General features: G+C 41.3%; 2 protein-coding genes across 2 annotated transcripts in view; one reads left to right on the top strand and one right to left on the bottom strand.

The window, feature by feature from the left end:
* Positions 1-1,814, bottom strand: part of LOC139342356 (protein phosphatase 1 regulatory subunit 37) — a 62,510-nt gene extending 60,696 nt beyond the window's left edge. The window contains exon 1 of the mRNA XM_070979423.1: positions 1,655-1,814. Coding sequence (XP_070835524.1) covers positions 1,655-1,814 — 160 coding nt within the window. The remainder of the gene's footprint in view (positions 1-1,654) is intronic.
* A 3,214-nt stretch (positions 1,815-5,028) lies between these two features.
* vrk1 (VRK serine/threonine kinase 1) lies at positions 5,029-24,307 on the top strand. Its single transcript, XM_070980097.1, has 13 exons — positions 5,029-5,108; positions 5,689-5,836; positions 6,076-6,131; positions 7,785-7,854; positions 8,451-8,538; positions 8,861-8,969; positions 9,964-10,056; positions 11,914-12,046; positions 13,258-13,378; positions 13,592-13,650; positions 20,113-20,282; positions 23,323-23,416; positions 23,960-24,307. The coding sequence occupies exons 2-13, from the start codon at positions 5,689-5,691 to the stop codon at positions 24,124-24,126; spliced, it is 1,308 nt and encodes a 435-aa protein (XP_070836198.1). The 5' UTR covers positions 5,029-5,108; the 3' UTR covers positions 24,127-24,307.
* The last annotated feature ends 1,289 nt before the right edge of the window (positions 24,308-25,596 follow it).

The following is a 25,596-nucleotide window of genomic DNA, read 5'->3' as shown; positions in this document are numbered from 1 at the left end:
CTGCTTTTCAAGTATTTGGAGTATAAAACATTGGTGATAAAACAAAGATAAACAAAGACCAGCTATTTCTGAAATTTGAAAGTATTTACACTATTGTTTTCTACTCCCTTTAGTCTTAATTCATCCATCCATTATCTATACCGCCTATCCCTTTCGGGGTTGCGGGGGGCTGGAGCCTATCCCAGCAACAATGGGCGAGAGGCGGGGTACACCCTGAACCGGTCGCCAGCCGATTGCAGGGCCACATTCAAGGACAAACAAACATTCACACTCACACTCACACCTACGGACAATTTAGAGTCATCAGTTAACCTAATGAGCATGTTTTTGGTCTGTGGGAGGAAGCCGGAGTACCCGGAGAGAACCCACGCATGCATGGGAAGAACATGCAAACTTCACACAGAAGGGCCCCGCCTGGCCCGGGGATCGAACCGGCAACCTTCTTGCTGTGAGGCACGCGCACTACCTGCTGCGCCACCGTGCAGCCCTTAGTCTTAATTATTGGCATTATTATTAGTGTGAGAGCTGGCACAGCTCCTCTTCTTCATCAGTATTATTTAGACATTTCTCGGCTTCTATCTACTCTGCACTGTTTGTCGTAGAAACTCTCAGTGTCAAAACATACACCTTCTTCAGGACATCTATGCAATTACTTGTCATTATGCTCACATGTTTCAGTGATTCTAGATATGCTTTTTAAAATATTTAAATCAAAGTGAAAGTCTATGGGAAACATGGTTGAAAACTGAATCTCAACAACTGTGGTGAAGTAGTCATTTTTTATGGACGGGTGCCCCATATGGAAATTCTTATCTTATTACAGCATGGTTAGACTAGCACCACTATTTGGTCAGTATTGCCCGTGTCAATAACAGTTATTACGCTTTGCGTTTTGGCAAATAACTCATGAACCTTGCGGAGTAGTAAAGCAATAAGATGAAATATCTTCTTGTGCATATTTCATCTTATCTTCACCAAACTTGCTGCATACCATAAGTACATAACCCAAAACAAAACATATGAATCTGTTTTGCATATCACTGACCATTTGTCTGTTGGTTACCAAACTTCTGAAGGTGTGGCCTGATACACTTAACAGGCCGTAACTCTTCAAATTTGGAATTTTACTTGACGAGAGCTGGAATCATTTTAGGAGGGAATTAGCTTATCTTATTATAAAGACTGGAAGCAGGGATCAACTAGCTGGCTGTGTTCAAAGTTCTCTAAAGATCACTAATTAACACACTGCATAACATTTATGTGTACACAAACCAAAATGTAAAAATGACAGTGTTATGCTATGTTATGTAACTTCTGCTGGATGAGTTATAGTTACAGCACGTGACTGCACAGATCCACAGGTAACCTAACTACCTTCATGCCCTGCTGGTCACCATACGAGTGGAAAAATCTATAAAGATTGCAATAAATACCCATGCGTTTGCATTTGTTATTGCATTCTTTGCATTGTGTATATTTTAATTTTGAATGTAACATTACCTCTTATTGACATGATCTTAATCTAAAACAAGCTACACACCAAATATCCAGTCAATGGCTACTTTAATACAGATGATGAAAGGCCACCAGAATGACATCATGATATCAGACCAGACTTATATTCAACTGAACACATGGTGAAGCAGCAGCTTACCCTCTCTGTCAGCGTTCTTGTGCTCAGCAAATCCCGACACGATCTGTTCGTCAGGAGGGAAAGACACATGCTTCTCTCCTTTACTTCTCTTCTTCTGGTTCTTGTTGGCTTTTTCTGTTCCATCATCACTCTGCTCATCATTGTCACTGCAGCGGGTCATCCCTCTGTTTAGGACTCCACCATGGAGCGTTCAGTTGTTATTTGAAGAGATGGTTCACTTCAGTTAAAGCTGTAAACAGTCAACGTGTCAAAAGCCGCCATAGCCTGTCACCTGTGGGAGCCATGGCAACAGTTACTGAAGTAATGCTAATTTAAAGAGTGTGCAGCAGTTGATTAACAAACAGTTGGACCATTGGCCTTGTTGGATGTGAAGTGCAGCTCTCTCCACTCTGTGATCACTTGGAAAGAAAAGACACTAAAGAAACAATATCTTATTCATGAGTTGTGCACCGGGTTGCAAGTGAAACCCAATATGTTGTATCACATGACATGTTCAAAATAGGTAAGGCACATTCACACACCTATTCAGCATTTACAGCAACATTTAGGAATATATACCCCATAAGAAGGGCAGGTATGGCACCGGAAATTATTATGTCCATGTGCTGCAAGCTAATTTTTATTAGGTGCACAGCCTCAACCCCGATTTCAAAAAAGTTGGGATTCTGTGTAAAACATAAACAAAACAAAATGTGATAACCTGCTAATCCTTTTTGACATATACTCAATTGAAAACAGTCCAAAGACAATATATTCAGTGTTTGACCTCACTAGCTTCACTGATTTTTGTAAACATGCTTATTCTGAATTTGATGGAGCAACATTTTTCAAACAAGGTGGGACAGGAAAGATGGGTAATTCCCAAAAAACACCTGTTTGGAACATTCCACAGGTAAACAGGTTTATTGGTAACAGGTGATAGTGATAGTATCATGATTGGGTATGAAACGGGACGGTGTCCAAAGGGAAACCAAAAGTCAACACTGACTTCTTATTTTAATCCAAAAACAAAGAAAACCCTGGTCTCCTGGGTCAATGTTCTCTATTTGACCCAAAAAATTATCACCTGACTATTCAGTTACTGTCAGTGCTATTGAGCTTTTTAGCCTTTTTTAGCTCATTGTTTTGGCTTCTCTGGCCCATAAAATCCTACAGATGTTTTATGTTCATGTTACCTGAAAAGTGTGTTTTTATTGGATTTTACACATTGCTACCCATAAAGAGAAACGTGTAATGAACAGTAACCTTTATTTTGCTCCGTTTTTTGCTTTAACTTATCATGAAGTATAGTACTGATTGCACAATGGCTGTATAATAACGACACCATCGGCATTTAAATCTGTTCCCCATAGGCCTTGCTTTCAAACAAATATGTGCAAATCATTCAAACCCCCTCAGTCAACCAGTATTGAGTATATTTTTCAGATTTCAATATGCATTGTTTGTTTGTGGTTATCATTGGCAGAATGAAATAAGGAATACACTAATAATGATAGCAATAATTCCCATATAATTTCCATTGGGGGGAGACCTTATTGCCTGATAGCATAGCCTGATTCTGGTAAAAAATAATAATGTTCAGTGTTCTCCTGATGTTTGAATTGGGAAAGTTATATGTCAAAATTACAGAATAAGTGCTGAGGTCACAGATGGAATTATTGCTGCATCCTGAGTATTATATAATGAATTCCACTATTTACCTACTATTTTATCAATTGTTGACACACCAAAGAAAAACACTTATGGCGACAATCACATTCATCAAAAACTCTTGAAACATGAAGGGCAAACAAGAGATGTAAGCAATGCCAAATCTACACAAAGTGGAAATTACTGACATGAAAGAATGAGAATGAACACAGATGGGAATCAGAGTGATAGCAAACATTTGTGAATTGCATTTTTCTATTCTGCATGAAAACTTTTTAGGAGCTTTTTCATTGACAGCACATCATGGGCTTTACTCAGTGCACCCTGCTGGCCTTGACTGAATCTCTCTGTGGCCACAAGATTGTAGGATTTACAGTTGGTCATTGCTGAACGTCCTACAGCAGCCAACATTGCTTACTCTCCTTTGAAGACAAAAAAACTTTGAAGTTGAATTCCTAAGAAAATGTAACTCTACAACCATGCGAGCAGCTCTGTGAGGTTGTGCTGAGACAGAGCAGTTCTTTAACTAAATGCTAATAAATGACAACATTAACTTGCTGATGTTTAGCAGGTAATGTTTGCCATGTAAACCATCTTAGTCTTTGCATTCTACCATTTGGTCATAAACGTTATTGGGCAAAAATTTTGTTTTGATGACCAAATGCTTCCTGGGGGAACATGAACGTCTGTTCAGACTTCTAGCAATCTATCCAATATTTACTGAGATATTTTCTCCTGGATGAAAGTGGTGGATCAACTAGATATTGCCATCTAGAGACACGCCCAATGAAAGAATACATTGGTAAAATCAGGTTTAACTGCTCCTCACTGCTGTTTACACTGACTAGCTTTTGTGTTGAAATCAACCTCTCACCACACTGACAATACAGCAGAACTGATTGGGGAAGCAAATTCAAAATCATCCCAATTTGACAGAAGCAAAGTCATCTGTGATTGTTGACTGAATAGATTTGTACAAAAAAGTCTTGCTAAGTGGGGCGTTAAATGAAACAAAATGTGTTACCTAGTCATGCACCACAAGAGCACATCACACATTGCATAACTGCATCATAACCTTATTTTGAGACCACTTCATGTAAAGATGAGCTAAAATCTAGTTTTAAGACCTTTATTGTTTCAGTATTATATTTATAACTCACATTTAACAAAATGAAACTTTACTTAAAAACGTTACTACAAACTTATTACTAACTAATACTGACACAATGCGCAGAGATTTTGCGAGCTGAGTGTGAAAATGGGGCCAACTCATTTCTGTTCCTCTGTGTGTTAATGCATGAAGGACCCTGATGTGTTTTGGTGTGTTAATAATTGCTAATGCACCAGCAAGCTGCTAAGCAACTAAATGTCACTTGCAAAAAAGATTTGAGCACAAGAACATTACTTCATAGTTTAGTTAAAAAAAGAACAATACTAACACAAATGTCTTTGACAGATGATTATTAGTCTACTTTTAAATATACTACTGCTCATTGACAGTGTGTTTATATAAAAATGGACATTCGTTTTATGTCTGACGTACATTTGTAGCATATGTAACCATAAATTAGGGTAAAGCTTTCTTCCTTACCTGTTCAGTAAACCCAAACGTCACAAATTCCCACCAAGTATATCAAGAGTTTTATCTCTTACGTTTACGGAGAATCTCAGTCGTAACTTACGCAGCGTAATCCACCAATAGAATAGCAAAGTGTCGTGACGCCACTTCCTGACCGGTAGTTTTGCGGGAAGTTTGGTCCGCACGCAGCTTGACTCATAGTCTGCAATAAACAACAGAATCAAGGTGTGTATTCATCTTATAGTTTGATAAAATGTGTACGTGTCGATTTTACTGACAACGTCGCAGATATCCCAGAGCTTCTGTTATTAAACATCATCATTTAAGCTAGCAGCTAACGTGAGATATAGATGCTAACGAGACAGCGCTGTTAGCCTAAGAGCTAAAATTAACCGTCTTTATGAGAACGTTACGTTAGTAGTATTCCCCACCTATCGTAGTATTTTGCTGACTTAGTCTGCCCGTAAACGCTGTTTGTTCTAAACCAGGACGCTGTCAAATTTGCACTTCACATACTGGTAATTATCGTGTTAGCTAAAGCTATGTTATTGTACAGATACTTGACGTTACTAACAGGTGACCTGAACGGGCGATGTAGTAACCAAAACTTCGCGAGTACATAGAAGAACATGACATGCAGCAGTTAAGGCGAATCGTCCTTTTCGTGTTAAAACGAGGTCATACGGTAACTCGTCGGTCTGCTCTCAGTGTAAAGTTCACTTCTACTCAACTGCGCTGTGGAAACCTACATCCAAAATGTTTTCGAGAGGGAGGAGCACTAAGTGCACGGCTGACTGCGTTTCAGATGCCTCCAAAGGGCAAGGGCAGAGCTCCGGCTAAAAGGAAGCTAGCAGAGGAGTTTCCACCCGGAGAGGTCCTGACAGACACCGCAAAGAAGGCGTGGAAGCTGGGCCATCCAGTCGGTCAGGGGGGCTTTGGTCTCATATATTTGGGTAAGAACAGATAGAAGGCAGATGACTTATGCCAAACATGCAGTGTTAAAGGACATCTACAGGTTATTTGATTGCATCTTTATCATTCACCAGACGTTGTTTTTCTCAGACAAAACTTAATGCCTTATGCTTAGCTGTTGCATGTATTTAAATCCAACTTCGCACATATAACCTACAAAGTCAGACATTCAAGCAATTTACAACTAAGTAGAGAAATTATTTCCTTTCTTGTTCACCAGCTGATGAGAATTCTGCCAGACCTGTGGGGGCGGATGCTCCCTATGTCATCAAAGTGGTAAGACAAAACAACCCCAAACATCAGCTGTAATGGTCTGTTTTTACATGTGTTTTGTTATATATGTTGCCTATTCACATGCACTGCCCACTTCAGTACAAATTAATGTTCAGTTACATGTTGTTTTTGTTTTCTTCTAAAGAAATTGTCAAATCAGTGAATTCGCGTAGTTGACAGTGCAGCATTTCACTGCATTTGCAAGTGAAAAGAAGAGTTAATGAATGTGACGGCTTATTTGGACTGGACTGAGTTTCTGTACTTCCAACAGAGCGATGTGTCTTCTCTCTAACTGACTTTTATTCATATGTCATCATGTCAATAATTTCAAGGCAGGGTTAGTAGGATTTTCCTAAAAACAATGTATAGACTCATAACTCAAAAATAATCCCTCTCAGTCATCATGTATGACTCATTTAAGTGTGTTGTTGCAGTTGTCTGCATCTGCAGAGACCTTGAACTCTGCCTGTATTTATTTATTTTCCTGTGGTCGCGATGTTTCTGTCCGTCAGCCTTTGGACAGTGGATGTGCTCCTTGCATCCAAGAGGAAGCCACGAAAATGTGGCAGCCATGGAGGAGAGGCTAACTTTGAATGCTGTTTACAAACTGCAACCGACAGATCCTCCTCATTCTGTTTTTATGCTCACAAACACTATAGTTAGTCAGTTATGACAATGGAGCAAATCAAATAATCAGAACTGCTTCATACTTATATCTAGCTTGTTGCGTGTTATTTGTTGTCTGCACTGGTGCTTATATTTTTTCATTATTGATTATTCAAACAATTCATTATGTGATTTCAAAAACGTAAGAAAACGGTGATAAATGTCCAGCACGTGTCCAAGGTGGTGTCTTCAGTGGGTTGTTTTGTCCAACCAACTGTCCAGCATCCAAAGATATTCAATTTACTGTCACAAAAGACAAAGAAGAACAGCAAATATTCGCTTTTGAGAAGCCGGAGCCTATCTCGGCTGTCAACGGGCGGGAGGCGGGGTACACCCTGGACCGGTCGCCAGCCGATCACAGGACAACAAGTCTGTTTATATGTCTTGATAAATTGGTCATCAAAATAGTTCATAATACCGATCAATATTTTGTTGATTGACTAATCTCACTGTAATGTATAGAATTTCTTTGTAAGGAAAAGTGGTAAATGAATAAAAAATGTCCTCGTGGCATTATTGGACTTTTAAATTTTTTTCGTCAGTGTGACATTGTACCCTGATTTGTCAGGTACTATGCAATGCACTTCGTTATTATTTTACTACTAATGGTTTCTCAATTAACTGTCAAGGAGTTGTATTGTATGATAGTGTATAAAGATATCACCTAAAATTGCACTGTGATCGACGATTCTGTGGACTGCGACCCCCTCTATCCTGTGTTCATGTGCAGCTTTTAACATGTCTGAACACACATCGTCCAGTCTTTGTGTAGTTACTTGAAATGGGCTTGGTGTGTCAAGCCCTCAGGCTGTGACCAACAGAAGTAGTGCATCAAAAACAATTATTCCTCTTTAATTTCATCTGGCAAAAACATGTAAACTTAGCTCAAGTTTTCCCCAATATAATGCATCATGCATCATCAGCACAGTCCTGGAGGAACACCTGAATGCTTGAATCTAGACATAAATGTACCCCTTATTTTGTCCACAGGAGCCCAGTGACAATGGACCGCTGTTCTCTGAGCTCAAGTTTTACATGAGAGCTGCTAAGCCTGATCTGAGTAAGCCACCTGATCATTCCCTCTAAACACAAATACACCAACACAAACAACTGGAAGTATGTCACTAAGCCAAAGTTAGCCTTGTGATCACAGCGCAGCATCGTCTCTCACTACCAGGGCAAACAAATAAAAGAAATCCAACTTGCTTAATTAAAAAAGACAATCTTGTAGCTGAGCACGGCGGGGCCCTGCAGAGGAAGGGAAGCTTTTGGTGGCGGCGCCACTGGCCCCCAGGCCACAGCTTTGCATTTTATATAATAACAATCCAAATGTCAATCTCCCCTGACAATTAGCTGTTATATTACTAAGGAACCAAAGGCTCATATTTTATTCATGCTGGAATCTCACGTTGTTGGTAAATATTTGTCCCAGCAGCAGATTAGCTTGCGGCCGCACTGCCCAGCTTCCCCCCACGGAATCATACTGTTATTACTTTGAGCATCACAGCCGTCACCCACACCCGTTACAGTTAGCAGTGTATTCACAGGAAGTTCTTGTCAAACTGCATTGATTTACATTGTGTGTGTGCATTTCATAGATTTATACTCATCGAAAGCACTGCAAACATTTCTGATAAGTTCCCTCTTGTCCTGCAGTTCAGAGCTGGATGAAGTCTCGCAAGTTGAAAAATCTGGGAGTTCCCAGGTACTGGGGCTCAGGTCTGCATGAGAGAGGAGGAAAAAGGTAAGACTTCGACCAGGGCCGCTAACAGAGGCCACAATACTCATCCCCGCTCACTCTTTTAGCCTTTTGGGGAAAACGTTCATTTTTATGCCTCCGTGCAGGTGAGACCTGTGGCCAGAGGCATCACTCTGTCAGTGAAAGGTTGCCTTCAGGTTTCATCTGACTTTCCTCTCAACCTGTGCAAATGTAACAGTTCATCAGAAAGTTCTGCTGTTTTCTAATGTTATATGTCTATTGTTTTTACTGCAAATGATAGCACAGCTACATCAGCAATTCAGTAATACTTCAGAAGTACTAAATAAGTGTTTTGTGTACTTTCCAGGTACAGGTTCATGGTTATTGACAGGCTTGGCACAGACCTGCAAAAGAAGTTTGAAGAGTGCGAAAGGAGGTTCCCCAGAAAACTGGTCTTGCAGCTTGGCCTTCGACTGGTTCGTCATTTCATGATCAAATGCTTCCAGTTCACTTGCAAATTTCCCACTGAATTGCAATCAAGTAGTAAACAACAGCTTAATGGAATTTTAGTCGTGTTTCCCCTACTGTTGCGTAGGAAGGCAGCCAGCCACCTGTGGGACCCCCCCCCACCCCCAGGAAACAAAATATTTTATTTATGTTATGTGTTGAATTCTTCGCTTTCACACTTTTATGTGCAGAGGTCTTTACTTTGAATTTTTCTTCGGAAGTTACAGGCTTGTTTACGCTTTTTTGCCTTTCCACTCATCCTCTGCCATGTGTTCCTGCCGCCGTCGTTATGGTCGTTACAGGTGCAGAAGTCACTGACAGTGAGGATTCTAACATTTGCGCAATAAGGATCAACTCATTCTCTCTGAGCATTTAATGACGTTGCACTGTCTAGTCGATGTATTGTACCACTGTTATGTTGGTAAGGGCATTTTTCAGTAATTAGCCTGTTCAGAAGTTAGCCTTGCAAAGTGTCACACTAACTGGCTAGTATACAGTTAATGTGGTTTCGGTGCAATATTATAGCAACGGTGGTTATTGCAACAGTTGGTTTTTAGTCCTATACACACAGTCTCTGAGTGAGTATGCCGATCCCATTTTACAGTCCTGAAATGCTTTGAGTTCGTTCCGGTTATCAGTAACAATCCACTGATATGAATGCATTTGTTTCTTTGTGCTTTATTTCAGAAAGTAGGGAAAACAAGCAACCTAGGGGAAACACTGTAGGAATGTCATGGCATTTTGAGGGAAATGTTGCAGACAGAGAGCATGAAGAGGAGTTATCATTGTCCTCTTTTTCTATCTCAAAATGTTTCCCATTCATGGAGTCATGCCACAGCCAGTCTGGGTATTGCCATCATTAGGCCACTGCACTGACACTGTGTATTAATTTTCTGTTATCTTTTTTCTTTCTTGTGCTAATATTAAGGCAGATCACTGTTTTCTTCTGTTTTCTTTGTTTAGCTTGATATTTTGGAGTACATCCATGAACATGAGTATGTGCATGCAGACATTAAGGCATCCAACCTCATGCTGAGCCACGGTGATTCCAACCAGGTTAGTAGAAGCATCATAGAATCAGATTGCTCTCTATTTTAGGGAAATGTAATGGAAATGTGCTTCCAAAACCTTCAACTTTTAGTACTCAGAATTTTTTAAAAAGGCCATATTATGCTTTTTGGGGGATTTCCCTTTCCTTTATGATGTTGAATAGCTTTTCATGCATGTGAAATGTCTCCAAAATTACAAAGCCCAAAATCCACACCAAAGGGAGTTACTCTTTCCCACAGAAAACACTTCTCCTGAACTGCCTGAAAAGCCTGGTCAGTAGTGTAGCCATGTCCTCCGTCACTATGTAACACAGCACCACCTCCAGCTCTGTGACTGTCCTCTGCCTAGGTGACCGTCCTGCATGCTTTGCTCTCTGTTCAATAATGTAGTACTTGGTTTGATGCTGATAACAGTTTTTTCATTTTGTTTTTTGTGTGTTACTGCTGCAGCGCTAGCTTAGCTAGTGTTAGCTTTGTTGTTACACAAAGCCTGTTCTGTACCAGGATCTTCGACAGAATGTGTGCGTGTTACTGCTTTGTGTCAGTTTACTTGGAAGACATGTGCTGATGGTAAAAAGTGAAAAAAAAAAGATCAAACTGTAGGAATAATTTTCTTGCTTGCTCAGACCATACAAAGCCCCTTATGAAGCTGTAACGCTAGTGGCACATTGGGCTGTGAGGTTCGAACATAAGCATCAGTGAAGTTTTTTTTTTTTTTTTTTCTATTTTATTTTACTTCATTGTGAAGATAATGACTGTGGAAGTACAGCTAGCTGGAAGCTAAAACAGCATCAGAGCTGATTGGAAACACAGTGAATGGTGCCTGCTCAGGCCTGTGTGAATCTGACCAGTCAGACTGGGCTAATCGGAAGGGGAACTTTCAGGAGGACTTGATCTAAAACAGTGTTTCAGACAGAGACTTGTGGTGTTGCAGCAGTGGAGAAAAGGAGGAAAAATCAAGGTTTTGTTTTTTTGTTTTTTTTTTAAAAAGCATGTAAACCTATTCCAGCAGACACCTAAAGTAAAAGTAGGAACCTGAAATTGAGCATAATATGGCCTCTTTAATGTTTGGAAAGTAAAGTGCTCCTCTGACCTCAGCACTGCTTCTTGAAAGCAGGGAGATGATTGTATTTTTTGATCATAACACACTTGCTGCTTCATTAGATTCAATTAAGTCTGGAAAAGAGGGAGGTGTGTGTGTGTGTGTGTGTGTGTGTGTGTGTGTGTGTGTGTGTGTGTGTGTGTGTGTGTGTGTGTGTGTGTGTGTGTGTGTGTGTGTGTGTGTGTGTGTGTGTGTGTGTGTGTGTGTGTGTGTGTTCCAAAGAGGGGGAGATTAGATGGTAGCAGCTAAGAGGTTTTTCTAGCAAACAAGGCAGGAGCAAATATTTAATTTGAAGATTAATAATGTATCATTGGTGCTGTTATTAAATAGCTATTTATAAATGATAAAATCGCCCCCTGAGGATTTTAATATTAGGTAAGGTGTTTTTTGTTTTTTTCAGCTATGCCAATTTGATGTTTTCCCCTGGCATTACTGGGATGTAGGTTTTGTATTATTATTGTATGTTTCTTTATTAACGCCAGTAACCAACTGTAGTATGTAAGCATGGAGCAGACTAATTAATAATGATGGAGCTTGTGTAGGTGGAATTACAATTTAGATTCTAAAAGCGTGGCTTCATCTGCGCCCCATACTTTCAGTCTTTGTGTTAGGCAGGCTGAACATATCCCTTGCCTCTCTCCGCCTATATTGCATAGCAAGTTTTTTTCATTTTAATAAGAAAGTTAGATTTCAGGAAACATTGTTCTTGGTCTGTGCATGTGTGTGTGCGCCTGTATCAATTGGTGTGTTTGTGAATTGTAGGTTTACTTAGTAGATTATGGGCTGGCATACAGGTATGCACCCGACAGTGTCCTGAAAGAGTACAAGGAAGACCCCAAGAGATGTCATGATGGCACCATCGAGTTCACAAGCATCGACGCCCACAAAGGAGCATGTAGGTACAAGTACTGCTACTACAAATGCCAGGAGGACTTATGAGCCTAAACACAGCTTTTCAAACCAGACTGCCAGTTCTGTGATGTAGTGAATTTGTTTGCAACATGTGTGTGTGTGTGTGTGTGTGTGTGTGTGTGTGTGTGTGTGTGTGTGTGTGTGTGTGTGTGTGTGTGTGTGTGTGTGTAAATTATGACACCTTCTTGAATAAAATTATATATATACTGATATACTGATTTATACACACACACACACATACATATACATATATGTGTGTGTATGTATACACACACATATATATGTATATGTGTGTGTGTGTGTATATATGTGTGTGTGTGTATCAATTTTTTTTTTTTTTTTTGATAAACCTATGGAGTGGTTATCTTGGTGTTATTAAGCTAACATTAGCTGGGAAAGCTTTAATTACTGACACGTAAAGTCATGTCAGTCACGTGAGCACACCTTGTCAGAATTCAATTCAATTCAATTCAATTTTATTTGTATAGCGCCAAATCACAACAGAAGTTGTCTCAGGACACTTTCCATATAGAGCTGGTACAGACCAAGCTCTTTTATCTACAAAGAAACCAACAATTCCCCCATGAGCAAGCACTTGGCGACAGTGGCGAGGAAAAACTTCCTTTTAACAGGCAATGCAAGCAACTGAGCTGTTTTTTTCTAGTATAAAATATATTAGCCAAATTAATTAAGAAAGCTGGGAAGTTGTATTATGGATGGTATGATGAGAAGATCAATATCTGTCTCATGTCTGTGTGTGAAGTACAGAGGTGGAGTCGGGGTCGTTTGTATGGATCAAACTCACAATATGCAGCATGTTGTGAGATGTATGTAACTACCAGGCTAGCTGTTTCCCTCCCTTTCCAGTCTTTATGCTGAGCTAGGCTAACCATGTCCAGACTCCACCTTCATACAACACATAGGAATGAGATTTTATTAATTACTAATAATTTTATTAAGTATTATTACTTATCTTACTCTGGGAATGAATGCAAATAAGTGTATTTTGTAGGATGTGGAACTACTCCCTAAATTGATTTGTTGTAAGATAAAATCAGAGAATACAAGTATATGTTGTTCATAACTGGAAAGCAGTACATTTCCTCCTTAAATGCTGGTATTGCTATTAATCCCTGTACTTAAAAGAAGCTGCTGACCGTGTTTGCTGTTGCTCATGTTGTTATTTGGGTTCAGCTGCGTGTAGACGGAGTGACCTGGAGATCCTGAGTTACTGCATGGTTCAGTGGCTTTGTGGACGCCTGCCCTGGGAGGACAAGCTGCATGACCCCGTCTATGTCAGAGACTCCAAAATCAGGTGGGAGGCACACCTGCATTCACTGCACACATCATCTCTGACTGCTTTTATGAATGCAAGAGGTTGTCTGCTTCATCCAGCTGAGAAAAAGTGTGAAATTCAGTATCATACAAAGCATTTTTGCAGTTTTTTTTGTCTCCAGTAGAATAAGGGGTTTTAAACTGAGTTTTTAAACTTGCAGGGAAACTCATGCTACTTGTTCCTCCCTTACAGAAGTCAAGAAAACATCTCTGAATTTATGACCAAGTGTTTCTCCCCTCAAGACAAGCCAGGTAAGCACACATGCACACACTCTCGCACAGGTGGCAAACACAGGGGTTAGGGAAGACTTCATGGCCAATAAGAACTGAAAGCCAGTTAAAATCAACTAGTATTACCATTGACCCTCTAGATTCTTCAACGGCTTAATGGCCCAATCTGGCCCTTTGTTGTTTCCATCTAGCTAATAATTCACCAGACATCAGGGTCACACCAGTCCTGTGTGACCAATACGAGCATTTATTGAAAAGGGTTATAGAGTTTAAAGTTCACTACGATGGATTTTTGTCAGTGGGAATCCAGAGGGGCCATGTGTATGATCAGTGCAATGACAGTCTGACCATTTGGAGCACCGGGAGTTTTTCCAGTGGGCTGCTTGACAGTTTGGGCCAATGCAACACAAAATTAGGGATCAACCAATTATCGGCCTGGCCGATAATATCGGCTGATATTCGTCATTTTTTCGATCATCGGCATCTGCCGTTCTTTCCACCGATAACCAATAAAATTAATTAATGTATTTTAAAACGCGTGGGTTCTCTCCGGGTACTCCGGCTTCCTCCCACAGACCAAAAACATGCTCATTAGGTTAATTGATGACTCTAAATTGTCCATAGGTGTGAGTGTGAATGTTTGTTTGTCCTTGTATGTGGCCCTGCAATCGGCTGGCGACCGGTTCAGGGTGTACCCCGCCTCTCGCCCATTGTAGCTGGGATAGGCTCCAGTCCCCCGCAACCCCGAAAGGGATAGGCGGTATAGATAATGGATGGATGGATTTTAAAACGCGCTCCTTTGGCTCCGATGCAGCCGTCTCTCCGCTTGAAGTCACCATTCTTGGCTGTGTAACAATGTCCCGCCCACAGCCCTCACTGATTGGCTACATGGCACAAGTGAGTCAGTGACAGCCAATCAACACTGAAGCCTCTACATGCAGCGCCACAGACACGGAGAAGCAGACGACTGCTCCGGTGATCCAGCGGAGGCAAGGCAATAGAGTCAGTTGAAGTTGCAATAAAAACCCTCTATGATGAAGTTTTGAAAATACTGCAACCTTATGATCAATTTCAGTGATAACATGCAAGCCCAGAGTTGACATTTCACAACCTACTCGTCTAATCACATCAAGCATACGACGAAAAAAAAAGAAAGAAAAGAAAAAAGACGTAACCAAGTGAACATGACCTGAAGTTCTTTACTTAATAAAAAAAAGACATAACGACATACCGGTAGGTAGACTATAGCACGTATAAGGTAGGAAAACCTGCTGAATTCCGCTGTTTGGCTCTGGAGATGAAACTGTTCACAACTTCAACAAGGCTTATACCATGGTCTGGGTGAATACTCGATTCTGATTGGCTGCAGGGTGTCCGTTAAAAAGTGTTGTAGGACATCTATGAAAAAGTTCCGGTCAAATAGCCTGATTGTTCTAAATTATTGTGCTGGCTCAAACACTAGTTGGGAACCGTGGCAACAGAAACTCAGAACATACGTTAACATACGTTATTTCACAGGTTATTTTTCACAACGGCAAGACAGTAGACTGGTGGATAATATTTATAAAAACGATTTAGGATCGATTTATTTGCTTGATACACATTTAATGATCAGAGTGACTGGTGGATAATATTTCTTGCAATAAAAATCATCCTCTGGACACAAACAAGCGGTAAGAGGTGCACTTGCCCTCTGAAATGATACTTTGTATCACGTAACATAACGTTCAGCAATCATCTCACTTCCCTCCACTGATTAGGCTTAATATAACAGCTGCAGCCGACCGAGCTGCAGGTTCTGTGGCCAGAGCCGGTTACCTTGGCAACGCGTCACAACGAGAGATATTAAATAGTCTACTCAGCCACTTCTTGTGAAAAACTTACAATTTTAACGGAAAAAAACAACATTAACGTATTAATAATTGCTTTAATATTTATTTCTTTCATAAGTGACCATGGTATAAGCGGGATAATGCCCTTCGAGGTGTCCATTATCAGAAATGAATGGGCGACGCGGAGGCATGAACCGGCCGACGCGAAGCGGACACCTCGTCTGGCATTATCCCTTACGTATTTCATGATGACCCACCGCTACGTTATACCTGCCACAACCGCTTTATACCCAATCAGGTGAAATTGGATAATTTTCCACGGCACACCTGATGATTTCTCACGGCACACTTATGTGCCACGGCACAGTGGTTGGGAAACACTGGCTTGTGACCAGCGGTTGCATTTCAGAAGCAAAATGTTTTGCCTGAAGAGCTTCGTTGACTTGCTTGGATCGTGTTTATTTGATGATTTTTCCTTGATGTTTGTGCTTCTATGTTTGTGCATCATACACACCACGGACAAAACACAGACGTTACGCGCCTGATGGAAATGGTTGTGCCATTTGGGTAAACGGTGGAGTGGATCAGGATGGGCAAACAAACCATGAAAAAAGACGTAAAGGTGGTGCTGAAAAACTTTAACTTCTTATTTATATATCACCATTACAAGTCCATCATCTGAGCCCAGTGAGCCTGAAGGCCCTGTGTTATCAGTTCAGCCATTAGTCAAGGTTTTGCAGTGGTGGTTTCACTGCACAGCGTGTGCTACAGTTTTTATCGCCTTTTTTAGCTACATATATCTTGAAAGCAGCTAAGAGTGAAGTCATCTCAGTCGCCCCAGAACTGGAGCCGAACCTGTTTAATAATCAAGTGTCAGAGCTGTAACTTTTTTGCATGTAGCACTGGTGCTACAGAGGTTGAAAGTAGTGTTGCTTTAGTCAACGAAAATTATGACTAAATATCGTTGTCAACGAACCTTTATCACGTGACGAAAACGAGACGAGACGCAACGTAAATGCTGGTCATGTGACGATAACTATAATTAAATATATAATGCAATATTGTTGACGAATAAAAACAAGCCTAAGTGTGGTTAACAAAATAAAAACTCTTTATGTTTGACTAAAATGAGACGAGACGAAATGTTATAATGTTATTTCATCTCGTTTAGTTGTTGTTATTGTTATTATTTTGCAGTATTTCTGTTTCCTGTGTCTCACTTCAGGGGCTGCATCAGGTTGCACTGCGCAGTCGCAGGCGACGTCACGGCATTAGTTCCCACTCGCAGAAGATGCAGCTGCGGTAGGTTAGCGTTAATGACAGACAACTGACACAGAGAACGGGACCGATGGCCGGCCACCCGGCTTTGGTTGGTAAAATAAATATGTTGTGAATTCAAATCAGAGCGTCTTCGTGTCTGAAATGGATGTATTCTTGAGTCTATAAGGTAACAATAATATAATAAGACAACCTTGTTTGAATTGTGAAATGGGTTTGGCCAAAAGAAAATTTTGGTTTTATCTATACTACTAGGTACTTATACTATATTGACTGGCTTAAATAGTCAATATAGTCAATTGCATTACTAAAAATAGACTAAAATACAATTTTTATTGACTAAAACTAGACTAAAACGTCATCAGTTTTCGTCGACTAAAACTAGACGAAAATAATCATGGATAATTCTGACTAAAATAAGACTAAAATGCTCAGATTTTTAGTCGACTGAAACTTGACTAGACTAAAAAGAGTATGACCGTGACTAAAACTAATAAAAACTAAAATGACAGCTTTACACAAAGACTGGCTAAGACTAAAATTAAAATAGGCCGCCAAAAAAACACTAGTTGAAAGTTGCGTAGAACGGACATTAATGTTGCATATTGGGCAAACCTTAACAAGAAATGTTTTCAAACAGACATTTTCTCTCTTTGCCCATCATGGTAAATTGCAGGGACATAAGACCTCTTGGGATGTCACAATTTCCTTAATCTCACAATATCGCCATAGAAATATGGCTTGCTGCCATTGTGGGACCATGACGCTGTCAACCATGACATAACATGGTTATTTACTACCTGTCACTGTTGAAAATTGGATTGTTTTTGTTTGAAGAGCAGAGTAGTGAAGAAGACAGAATCTCGGCACCCTTTGCATGCAAGCCAAGCGCTGCCCAAAATAAGCCCCAGAAAAGCTCAAATCACAGTAACAACAAAGCTTCAGCCAGGCCAATGGACTTCATGAGCTGCTCAGAGCTATGACAGTCACAGCTCGTGCTCTGACCAGCGAATGGGAAATGAAAAGTTTTGTCCTCTTTTCCAGTCACACACTAGATTCGACATAGCTGAGGAGCTCGACTTAAAGAATAAAAACCATCATTATGGTAATGCTGTTGTCACAGACAATATGGATGTAGCGGTGTGATAGCCAAACTGTCCTGACACACATACTTTAAACCTTGTGGGTTTGAACGTAGGCTGCTCTGGCCGCCTGCTTGGTCGAGTGAGGCGTGCTGAGCTGACCACCAAACAGAGACTGTTAAACCTGCCACTGTATAAACTGATCACGGATGTGGTCACCCAAAGGAACAGCCCTTTTAATTATTTTATAAAAGGACTGCTACTGATGGCTGCATTGTTTCTGTTTTGAAATGGTTCAATCTTATCAGTGATTTCACACAAATAAACGTGGGAGGCTGTGTAAGACCTAAAAGCAAGAATTCAAGTCACAGTGAGGGTCTGTGGGCAGGCATTAAGACCTCATTCCTTCCAGGGTTGTTGGGGCTTTTGTTTTTGTTGAAAACTTGAAAATATCTCTTTTCTCATGTCATCTAGCTCAACTGGGTCATGGATATATACAGTAGATGATGCATCCGGCTTGTGAGATGCGTCTCTGTTGCAGCCATCTTGCAGAGGTGTTCTGACCCATTCCAATAGTAGAAAATTCCAGTGTTCAGTCTAACCCTAACCCTACCCTGACCTAACCCTGACTTTACCACTGAACCAAAAATCAGCTTTTTTCCCAATTGGGGACACAGCTTTTATCCGCATTTTTTTCCCCACTTAGCTGACCTTCTGTCTAAAATATGTCTTCGAGCGTAGCCTATGTCAGCAACATGTATGCACAGTTGTACTTCTCTACTTATGAGGACCTTAACTGACATAATGAATTCCCCAGCCCCTTACCCTAACTGCAACCATCGCAACTAAATGCTGTACCCCAACTCCAACGCAACCCTAACCCTTACCCTTACCTCAAGCCAAAATCTAATTGGTCTTTCATTTCAACAGCTGTCAGTCTGTTCAACTCTAGCACTGTTAAATGTAACACTGTGCTCACATACCTACTGTTTGCACGACTGTGTGATTTATGCTTCACATCTTGCTGTTACACCCATGCAATATCTGTGCAATAATACATATCTTTACAGATAGAAATATGGGAAAAGTAGCTTTGGGTCTTCCTCAGTTAGTAAGGTGAGTGATAAACCTTTAATGATTATTAACTGTTGGCGTCAGAAGTCATTTTCTTCCCACCAGAAGTTTTCACTTAAGAAGGCATGACCTCACCTGGTTGCGTCCAAAAGCGTATCTCAGGGCAGAGCACACATTGCAGGAAACTTTGCCAGTAACATAACCTCCAGTGTGAAGGGGGACATGTTTGGCTTTTGCAGTGGCTGTAACTTAACACACAGCTCTGATACAACTTTAGAGAGTGATCAGTCAACAAGGAGGCCGCTATTAATGAGATAAATTAGGAACTTATGAATGTATATTGCTGTCACAATAGTTTCATGCATCATCATGAAGGATTTTAATCATATTGCTACTGACCAAAGTGAATGACATCTTTCATTTATATTCAGCCACATCTGATTCTAATCCTTCACTTCACTTTGATCCTCATCTTCTTGTCCCTCGTTTAGATAGAAGTCCAATCCGATGTTAGCGCAGACTGTAAACGGTGACTTTCACATTTTGTTTTCATGTTGTGGTGAGAGCTAACATGTTAGTGTTGGCACTTTGACCTACATGCAGTGTGTCCGTTCAAGCACAGGAGACGAACACTAAATGTCACACCTCCTTCCTTCTGCTCCGCTGAGCACAACCAGCCTGTTGTTTACAGCTCCATCTTTGTGTGTGTTTGCAGCTGTGTGTGTATTTATGCTATATTTGCACAAATATGTATACACTGATACACAGGAGCATAGAAGAAGATTGAACAGAAATTCCTCACCTGCCTGATCACTCTCTCTGGTACCATTGTGTGACGCTTCCCTGGTTTGTTTACTTATTCTATGTTCTTAGTTTAGAACATGTAGCGGGGGCCTGGGGGCCGGATTCCTCTGTGTCTGAGTTGGAAGCACCTGGGCCTGATGCTCTCACACTATGAAACCCCTCCTTTCTGGCCCAGAGTCTCGCTCTCCACCCCTGTTGTTTTGTTTTCAGTCGTCCAGCATTTTCTTCTCCTCACACTACATGTTGCACTTATGCAAACATGTGCCCACACCACTGACATCACTGATACTCACACCTCATGGTATTCTTGGTTTGTTTACTATTATGATCTTAAGTGAAACAAATGACTTCAGCCTGCATCGTCCTCTGATACAGGAAGTTGTGTGTCACATTGTTGTTCTGTTGTGTTCCAGATGAGATCCAGAGGTTCATGGAGGAGGTTAAATCTCTGGAATACCAAGACAAACCACCATATGAGAAGCTGCGCTCCATCCTGCAGGCCGGACTGAAGGCCATGCAGGCTAAAGATGACGGCAAGCTAGAGTTCACTCCTGTCAACGGAGCTGTGTCACCTCCTGCAAAGGTCAACACACACACACACACACACACACACACACACACACACACATATACACACACACTCTGAAACAAACAACAACTTGAGTAACTTAAGTAATAGAAATCCTCAGGAGGAATTCTCTGCATCTTGTCTGCTTAATTTTATTGTGGAATTGTTATACAGTGGGTGGACCATGTGCTGTATCTTAAAGACTAGTATTAAGCTATGGCTGGCCCTTTAGCTAGGCTACTGCAAAGGTGTCGGCCATATCACTGCTGCATATAGGGATTAGTATCTGCCAGTGCCTACACCTGCCAACAGGAAGTGATTGAGCATGGCCAGTGATGAAGGAAGTACTGCTTGTTTAATGATAAAAGAGTCACAGTACTGTTACAAATAAAAGTCCTGCGTTCAAAGTATTATCAGCAAAACTTACTTGAAACAGGTGTAATCAGTATGTTTATAATAAAAATGTATCAAGTGACAGCATGAAAGGGATTTCTCGTAGTGGTGAACCTACAGAGAATTATCAGCTGAATCTGCACCTTCCTTCGATTTTAGCAGCGAGCAGCCACAGACACAGTTGGAGACTAGCTGGATCTTTGTCACAGGACACAAACATGACTCCAGATGAATGATAATGTTGCTCTGTGTCATCTGGGTGTGTTAGTAGGCAGCTGTTCTGTTCATGTGCTCTGGGGATTGTCAGTAGTGGATGACATCGCTCTCTCGGACAGATGAAAACATTTAGATAAAAAAAAATGCTAAAATGAGTCACCAAACATGCTTTGGCGGTTAATCTACCTGGGAGTGGATTGACAACGTGTTTCAAAGATCTGGTCCTTGAGGCAGACAAAAGCAGCTCTGTTTGGAGTCCAAACTCTAGAGAGCAGGAGGGTGCAGTATGATGGGTGCAGCGCTGTTGCTACACCAGCAGCTCAGTTCAGCTCTGAGCATTACAGTTCAACACAACTGTACCTCACTGTGCTGTGACCAATTAACCTCACTGACAATAAGATACAGTCAGTATGGTTATTAAATAATAACAATAATAATAACAATTAAATTTAATATCAAACACTGCCTCCGTTCAGAGTCATTTACTTGTTTCTTGATTTTGATTAAAATGTGTTAATGTGTGTGATGATTGTCAGACAGATATAGCAACAAAAGACAGACATCAGACATCAGACAGCACAGTGTCCCACAACAGCTTCACCAGCAATCAAAAATCAAACTGATGTGACAGCAACAAATGTTTTATTTCATTTCTGAAACCAAAATGTACCTTCCAAAATGCATTAGATATCAAAATACTTCAACAGCAGTAACTTATCAAAGACTGCCGAGATAAGACTGTTCCTCTGGGGATGGTGACTGGACAGTCAGCTGTGGCAGGCCAGAGAGAAGGCCAGTTTTACAGGTCCTAAAAGCGAGTCTGCAGGTCTGGTTTTGATAGGAAGCTTTTGATTTCTGCAATGTATATATGTTTCAATGAGAAAAATACTTTTTTGAAACTGAGATCAGTCTTGTAAAGTACATCAAGGCTCCTTCTTTTTTTTTTTTCATCAAGATGAGAAACCTAATTTCTGAAAGTAGGTGTCCTTGATAAAACAGGCAGAGCAAGGACACTTGTGGAGCTGTTAGATGTGGACTTTGAATTGGAACTTGTTGTGTGGACTTTTTCCACCTGGCTGTCTCCATCTGACTATTTATAAAATGAGGACCCTGCAAGAGGGTCCTAAACATGCATTGATGGCTACATATACATGATATAATGCTATAAGACTGGTGCTCCAGCGATGTCCCTGAGGTCTGTTTGATTATTACTGAACATTCATAAACAGTGTTGTAATTTGTGCTATTTTTGTAGTGAGCTGTTGGTTGTGCAGTCCTCTAATAGGTCAACATTCTAACATTTCTTTATATTTAGATATTTGTTTCCTGCTTTCCATTTTCCTATTTGTGCTTCAATCTGTTATTCTTCCAGTCTCTCTGTCTCTCTCTCTCTCTTGCTCTCTTGCTCTCTGTGCATATGGAAGATGCCACCGGGGACATGGCGTTGCCAGCCAAAGGGTTACCGGGCCCCGGCGCTAGTTATTGTATGTAATTATCCCGCCAATCTGTTCACCTCAGCAGGCGCCGCATGGTGATCATGAGGTAGCAATTGTCAAAATGGAGGCAAAAATGGGAAGAGGGGCAGGGGGGTGAGTGATGGTTCAGGCTGAGGGTGGAGCTTCATTACAGAGGTCTGGGAAGGAAGAGGACGGACGGAGAAGTTGATTGCCTTCATTAAGTGCACGACTGTCTCAGAGGCCACCTTTTCATTTTCTTTCCTCAGCAGACCCCACAGTGTCTTTGATTTGGACAGAGATGATAAAATCAGAGTTTCTGGAATAGTCTTTGCTTCATGTTTGTTGACCTCACTGTTCAAACCCGCTTTAGCAGCAGAAGAAAGGAAAGCCGGAAGGTTTCTGTTTGGGACTCTGTGGTCAAAACAGCGGCACACATAATCGGATGTTTTAATGGATTAATGTCTGCGAGGCGTCTGGTGAGATGGCAGAGCATAATTGCATTTGCTCAGACTTCTCACACAAAAGGCTGGAGGCTCCGAAATGTCGGGTCGCCTCGCCGCCAAGTCAAGGCTTTGCCTCAGTGATCGTCTCTTCATCAAACTCACTATCAGACAAGGCTGCAGGCCTTGAGAGCTTTGACAAACTCTCTGCTTCTTGATTTTAGTTAAAAACAGGAACGCCTTCATTTAATAACTTTTCATTGTTAAAAGGACTCTGTTGCACTTTGCGGTTGGGCCCCTTTTAGGCAGTTTTGTCTCATTTTCATGGATAACTTTCAGACTGTTTAATGTCCATTGAGGCATTCCCCGCTCAGCTACAAAAAGAGATTGAAAACAAAATATCAAGATGTCTGTTTATGTATTCTGAACAACAGGTGGAGCAACAAACATGACTCTCAGCTGGGAAACAAATTTAAAATGGTGTGTGTGTTAACACACAGTCCAGTTGTCATCGAGTCAATGTCCCTTCTCTTCATTTTCTCCTTCCAGAAAACCACCAAGAGAAAGAAAGCAGCGCCTGAAGCAGATGAGAGTGAGACTGATGGAAGTCCCGTCAAGAAAAAGAGAGCAACAAAGAAAAGAGGTCAGTATTTTCTGTCCCAGATCGGATACCTCTGAGTTCACTGTGTTCATGTGCGATTTGTTTAAAGCCCTTTGGCTGTAGATGTATGGCACTTTGCCAAAAACGTTACAGAGAGCGTGATTGTAAGTTGATGTTGATGTCCACACTGAGAGTGAGGCTGAGACATTTTGATGACTGACGTGTGCACTTCACCTCTGCTGTGTGCCAAACAAAAAGTGGAGTACGGTGGACACGAAGACAATGCATCCTTGTCCACTGTACTCCACGTTCACTGGAGTGAAGGTAGAAATCTGATCTGAAATTACAACCACACACTTCTTACACAGCAGCTATGGCAGCTCTTACCAAGGAAGCATGAGAACAAGGATGCGTAGCTATGCTGCACTGTAGTAGTTGGAAGCAGAGCATGGCCAGATGCATAAATAAGTCAAAGACATAAATAATAGCAAGCGGCGTCAAATAGCTGTATATCCAGAAGGTGGTGTCTTTTACGAGAGAAAGGCTGTACCTCCCTCCTTAAACATGATGAATTCTCCCTGGCAGAAGTGAATGGAGTGAGGAAAAGTCCCCAGAAGACTGCTAGACCAAGGAAGGTACCCAGCAGAGGAAAACAGGGTCACCCCAAGACCAGACTGGTGGAGATGGGCACCCAGACGTCGCCTGGACTTGCTCTGAAATCCACAGGCAGAACCAAGAAAAGCAGCGCCTAAGCATCCACTTTACACTCCTCCCTCCACCCTTCTGTCTTTCCACTGCTTCTTAAGATAGATTTTTAAGTTTTACACAGCAGGAGTTTCTATCTGTTACGCACTGATCGGTGTTTATGTTTGACGGTGGCTTTTGGTGTAGTTGAGGCCGGATCCGTTGTAATAAAGAGGAAATTAAGTTGTCCGTCTTTGGTTTTTAATTAAAGGGCCAAACTGTGATGGAAAGAAAACTATTCAAGGTAAATTGTAGACTAAGGAGCAGCACACACTCCTTGAGCGAGGTTTGTGTGTGTGTGTGTGTGTGTGTGTGTGTGTGTGTGTGTGTGTGTGTGTGTGTGTGTGTGTGTGTGCGCGTGCATGCGTGTGCGTGTGTGTGTGTGTGTCCAGCTGACTGCACATTTGGACCTGCTGTCAATGAGACCATGATCGTTATTCACTACATGTTGTTCATATGAGTAAACCTGTGTGTGTGTGTGTGTGTGTGTGTGTGTGTGTGTGTGTGTGTGTGTGTGTGTGTGTGTGTGTGTGTGTGTGTGTGTGTGTGTGTGTGTGTGTGTGCGCGCGCGTGTGTGTGCGCGTGCCGAGCAGAAGCAGCCTCCTTAAAACTGAAAGCTGAAACTGAAATCGAGTGACTCCACTCCACTGGGGCACAAACACTCAGACTGGCAACAAGTGGAAGGACTTGAGGGCCAGGATAAGGAAATGTCTTCCCAAATGGAGTCCAAGGAGTGAGTTGCTGGAGTTCCCATCCACAGAGAACGCTCCATGAGCTGTCACCTGTCTGCCATCTGCTGATGGTATTTCCAGTATGATTAGATGCTGAGGAGCGTTACCAGACGTGTCCAGTAGACCAGCAGTAAATATGTAGGGTTTGCTTTACAGTGCAGTGCGTTTAAGCCAGTGTGACTTCACATATCATCAGGAAGCAGCAAACAAGCTCTCTTTCTTTCCATCCCTGTGAAGATATAATGCAAATACAACTCACATTATCACACATCATTTCTAAATATACACTCAGTGTACCGAGCTGAAGGGGTCCATAACAGCTCTGCAAACTTTCATGAAGATTCTAATGTTTACTTCGTTTTGAAACTGTCTTATAGAGATCGTGATTCAACTTTATGATCATTTTGGAAGAGCTCGTTTGTCAAGCTGTTAAATTGTACTGCGTACCACCACTTTCTGATTACCCACCCTCTATAAAGAGTTTAGAAGTTGTAACTGATGGCGTTATTAATGGATAAACATTTACTGATCAGCTGTATCTGTTATTTAACATTAACAAGAACAACTTCTTGGTCATACTCCAGTGAGCTATCTCCCCTCAGTTCATGGATTGGTTGAATTGGGTGCTGACCAAACTGAGTCCTGAAGCTCCTCCATGATAAAAGCCAAGTTACCATGTTCATATTCCATGTGATGACAGTGACCTGCAGCGTTTTCAGCGTTCTGACCAACATGCGTGACATTGGC

The sequence above is a fragment of the Chaetodon trifascialis genome, chromosome 14 (genome assembly GCF_039877785.1).
Source record: "Chaetodon trifascialis isolate fChaTrf1 chromosome 14, fChaTrf1.hap1, whole genome shotgun sequence".
In the NCBI taxonomy this organism is placed as follows: Eukaryota; Metazoa; Chordata; class Actinopteri; order Chaetodontiformes; family Chaetodontidae; genus Chaetodon; species Chaetodon trifascialis.
Note: the sequence above shows the minus strand (reverse complement) of the source record. Positions and strands in the feature narration are given on the sequence as shown.

Excerpts from the sequence above, each read along its gene's own strand:
- vrk1 (XM_070980097.1), top strand. The coding sequence starts at position 5,689 with ATGCCTCCAAAGGGCAAGGGCAGAGCTCCGGCTAAAAGGAAGCTAGCA. Across the intron at positions 5,837-6,075 it reads CTTTGGTCTCATATATTTGG|CTGATGAGAATTCTGCCAGA; the intron begins GTAAGAACAGAT and ends CTTGTTCACCAG. Across the intron at positions 8,970-9,963 it reads TGCAGCTTGGCCTTCGACTG|CTTGATATTTTGGAGTACAT; the intron begins GTTCGTCATTTC and ends TTCTTTGTTTAG.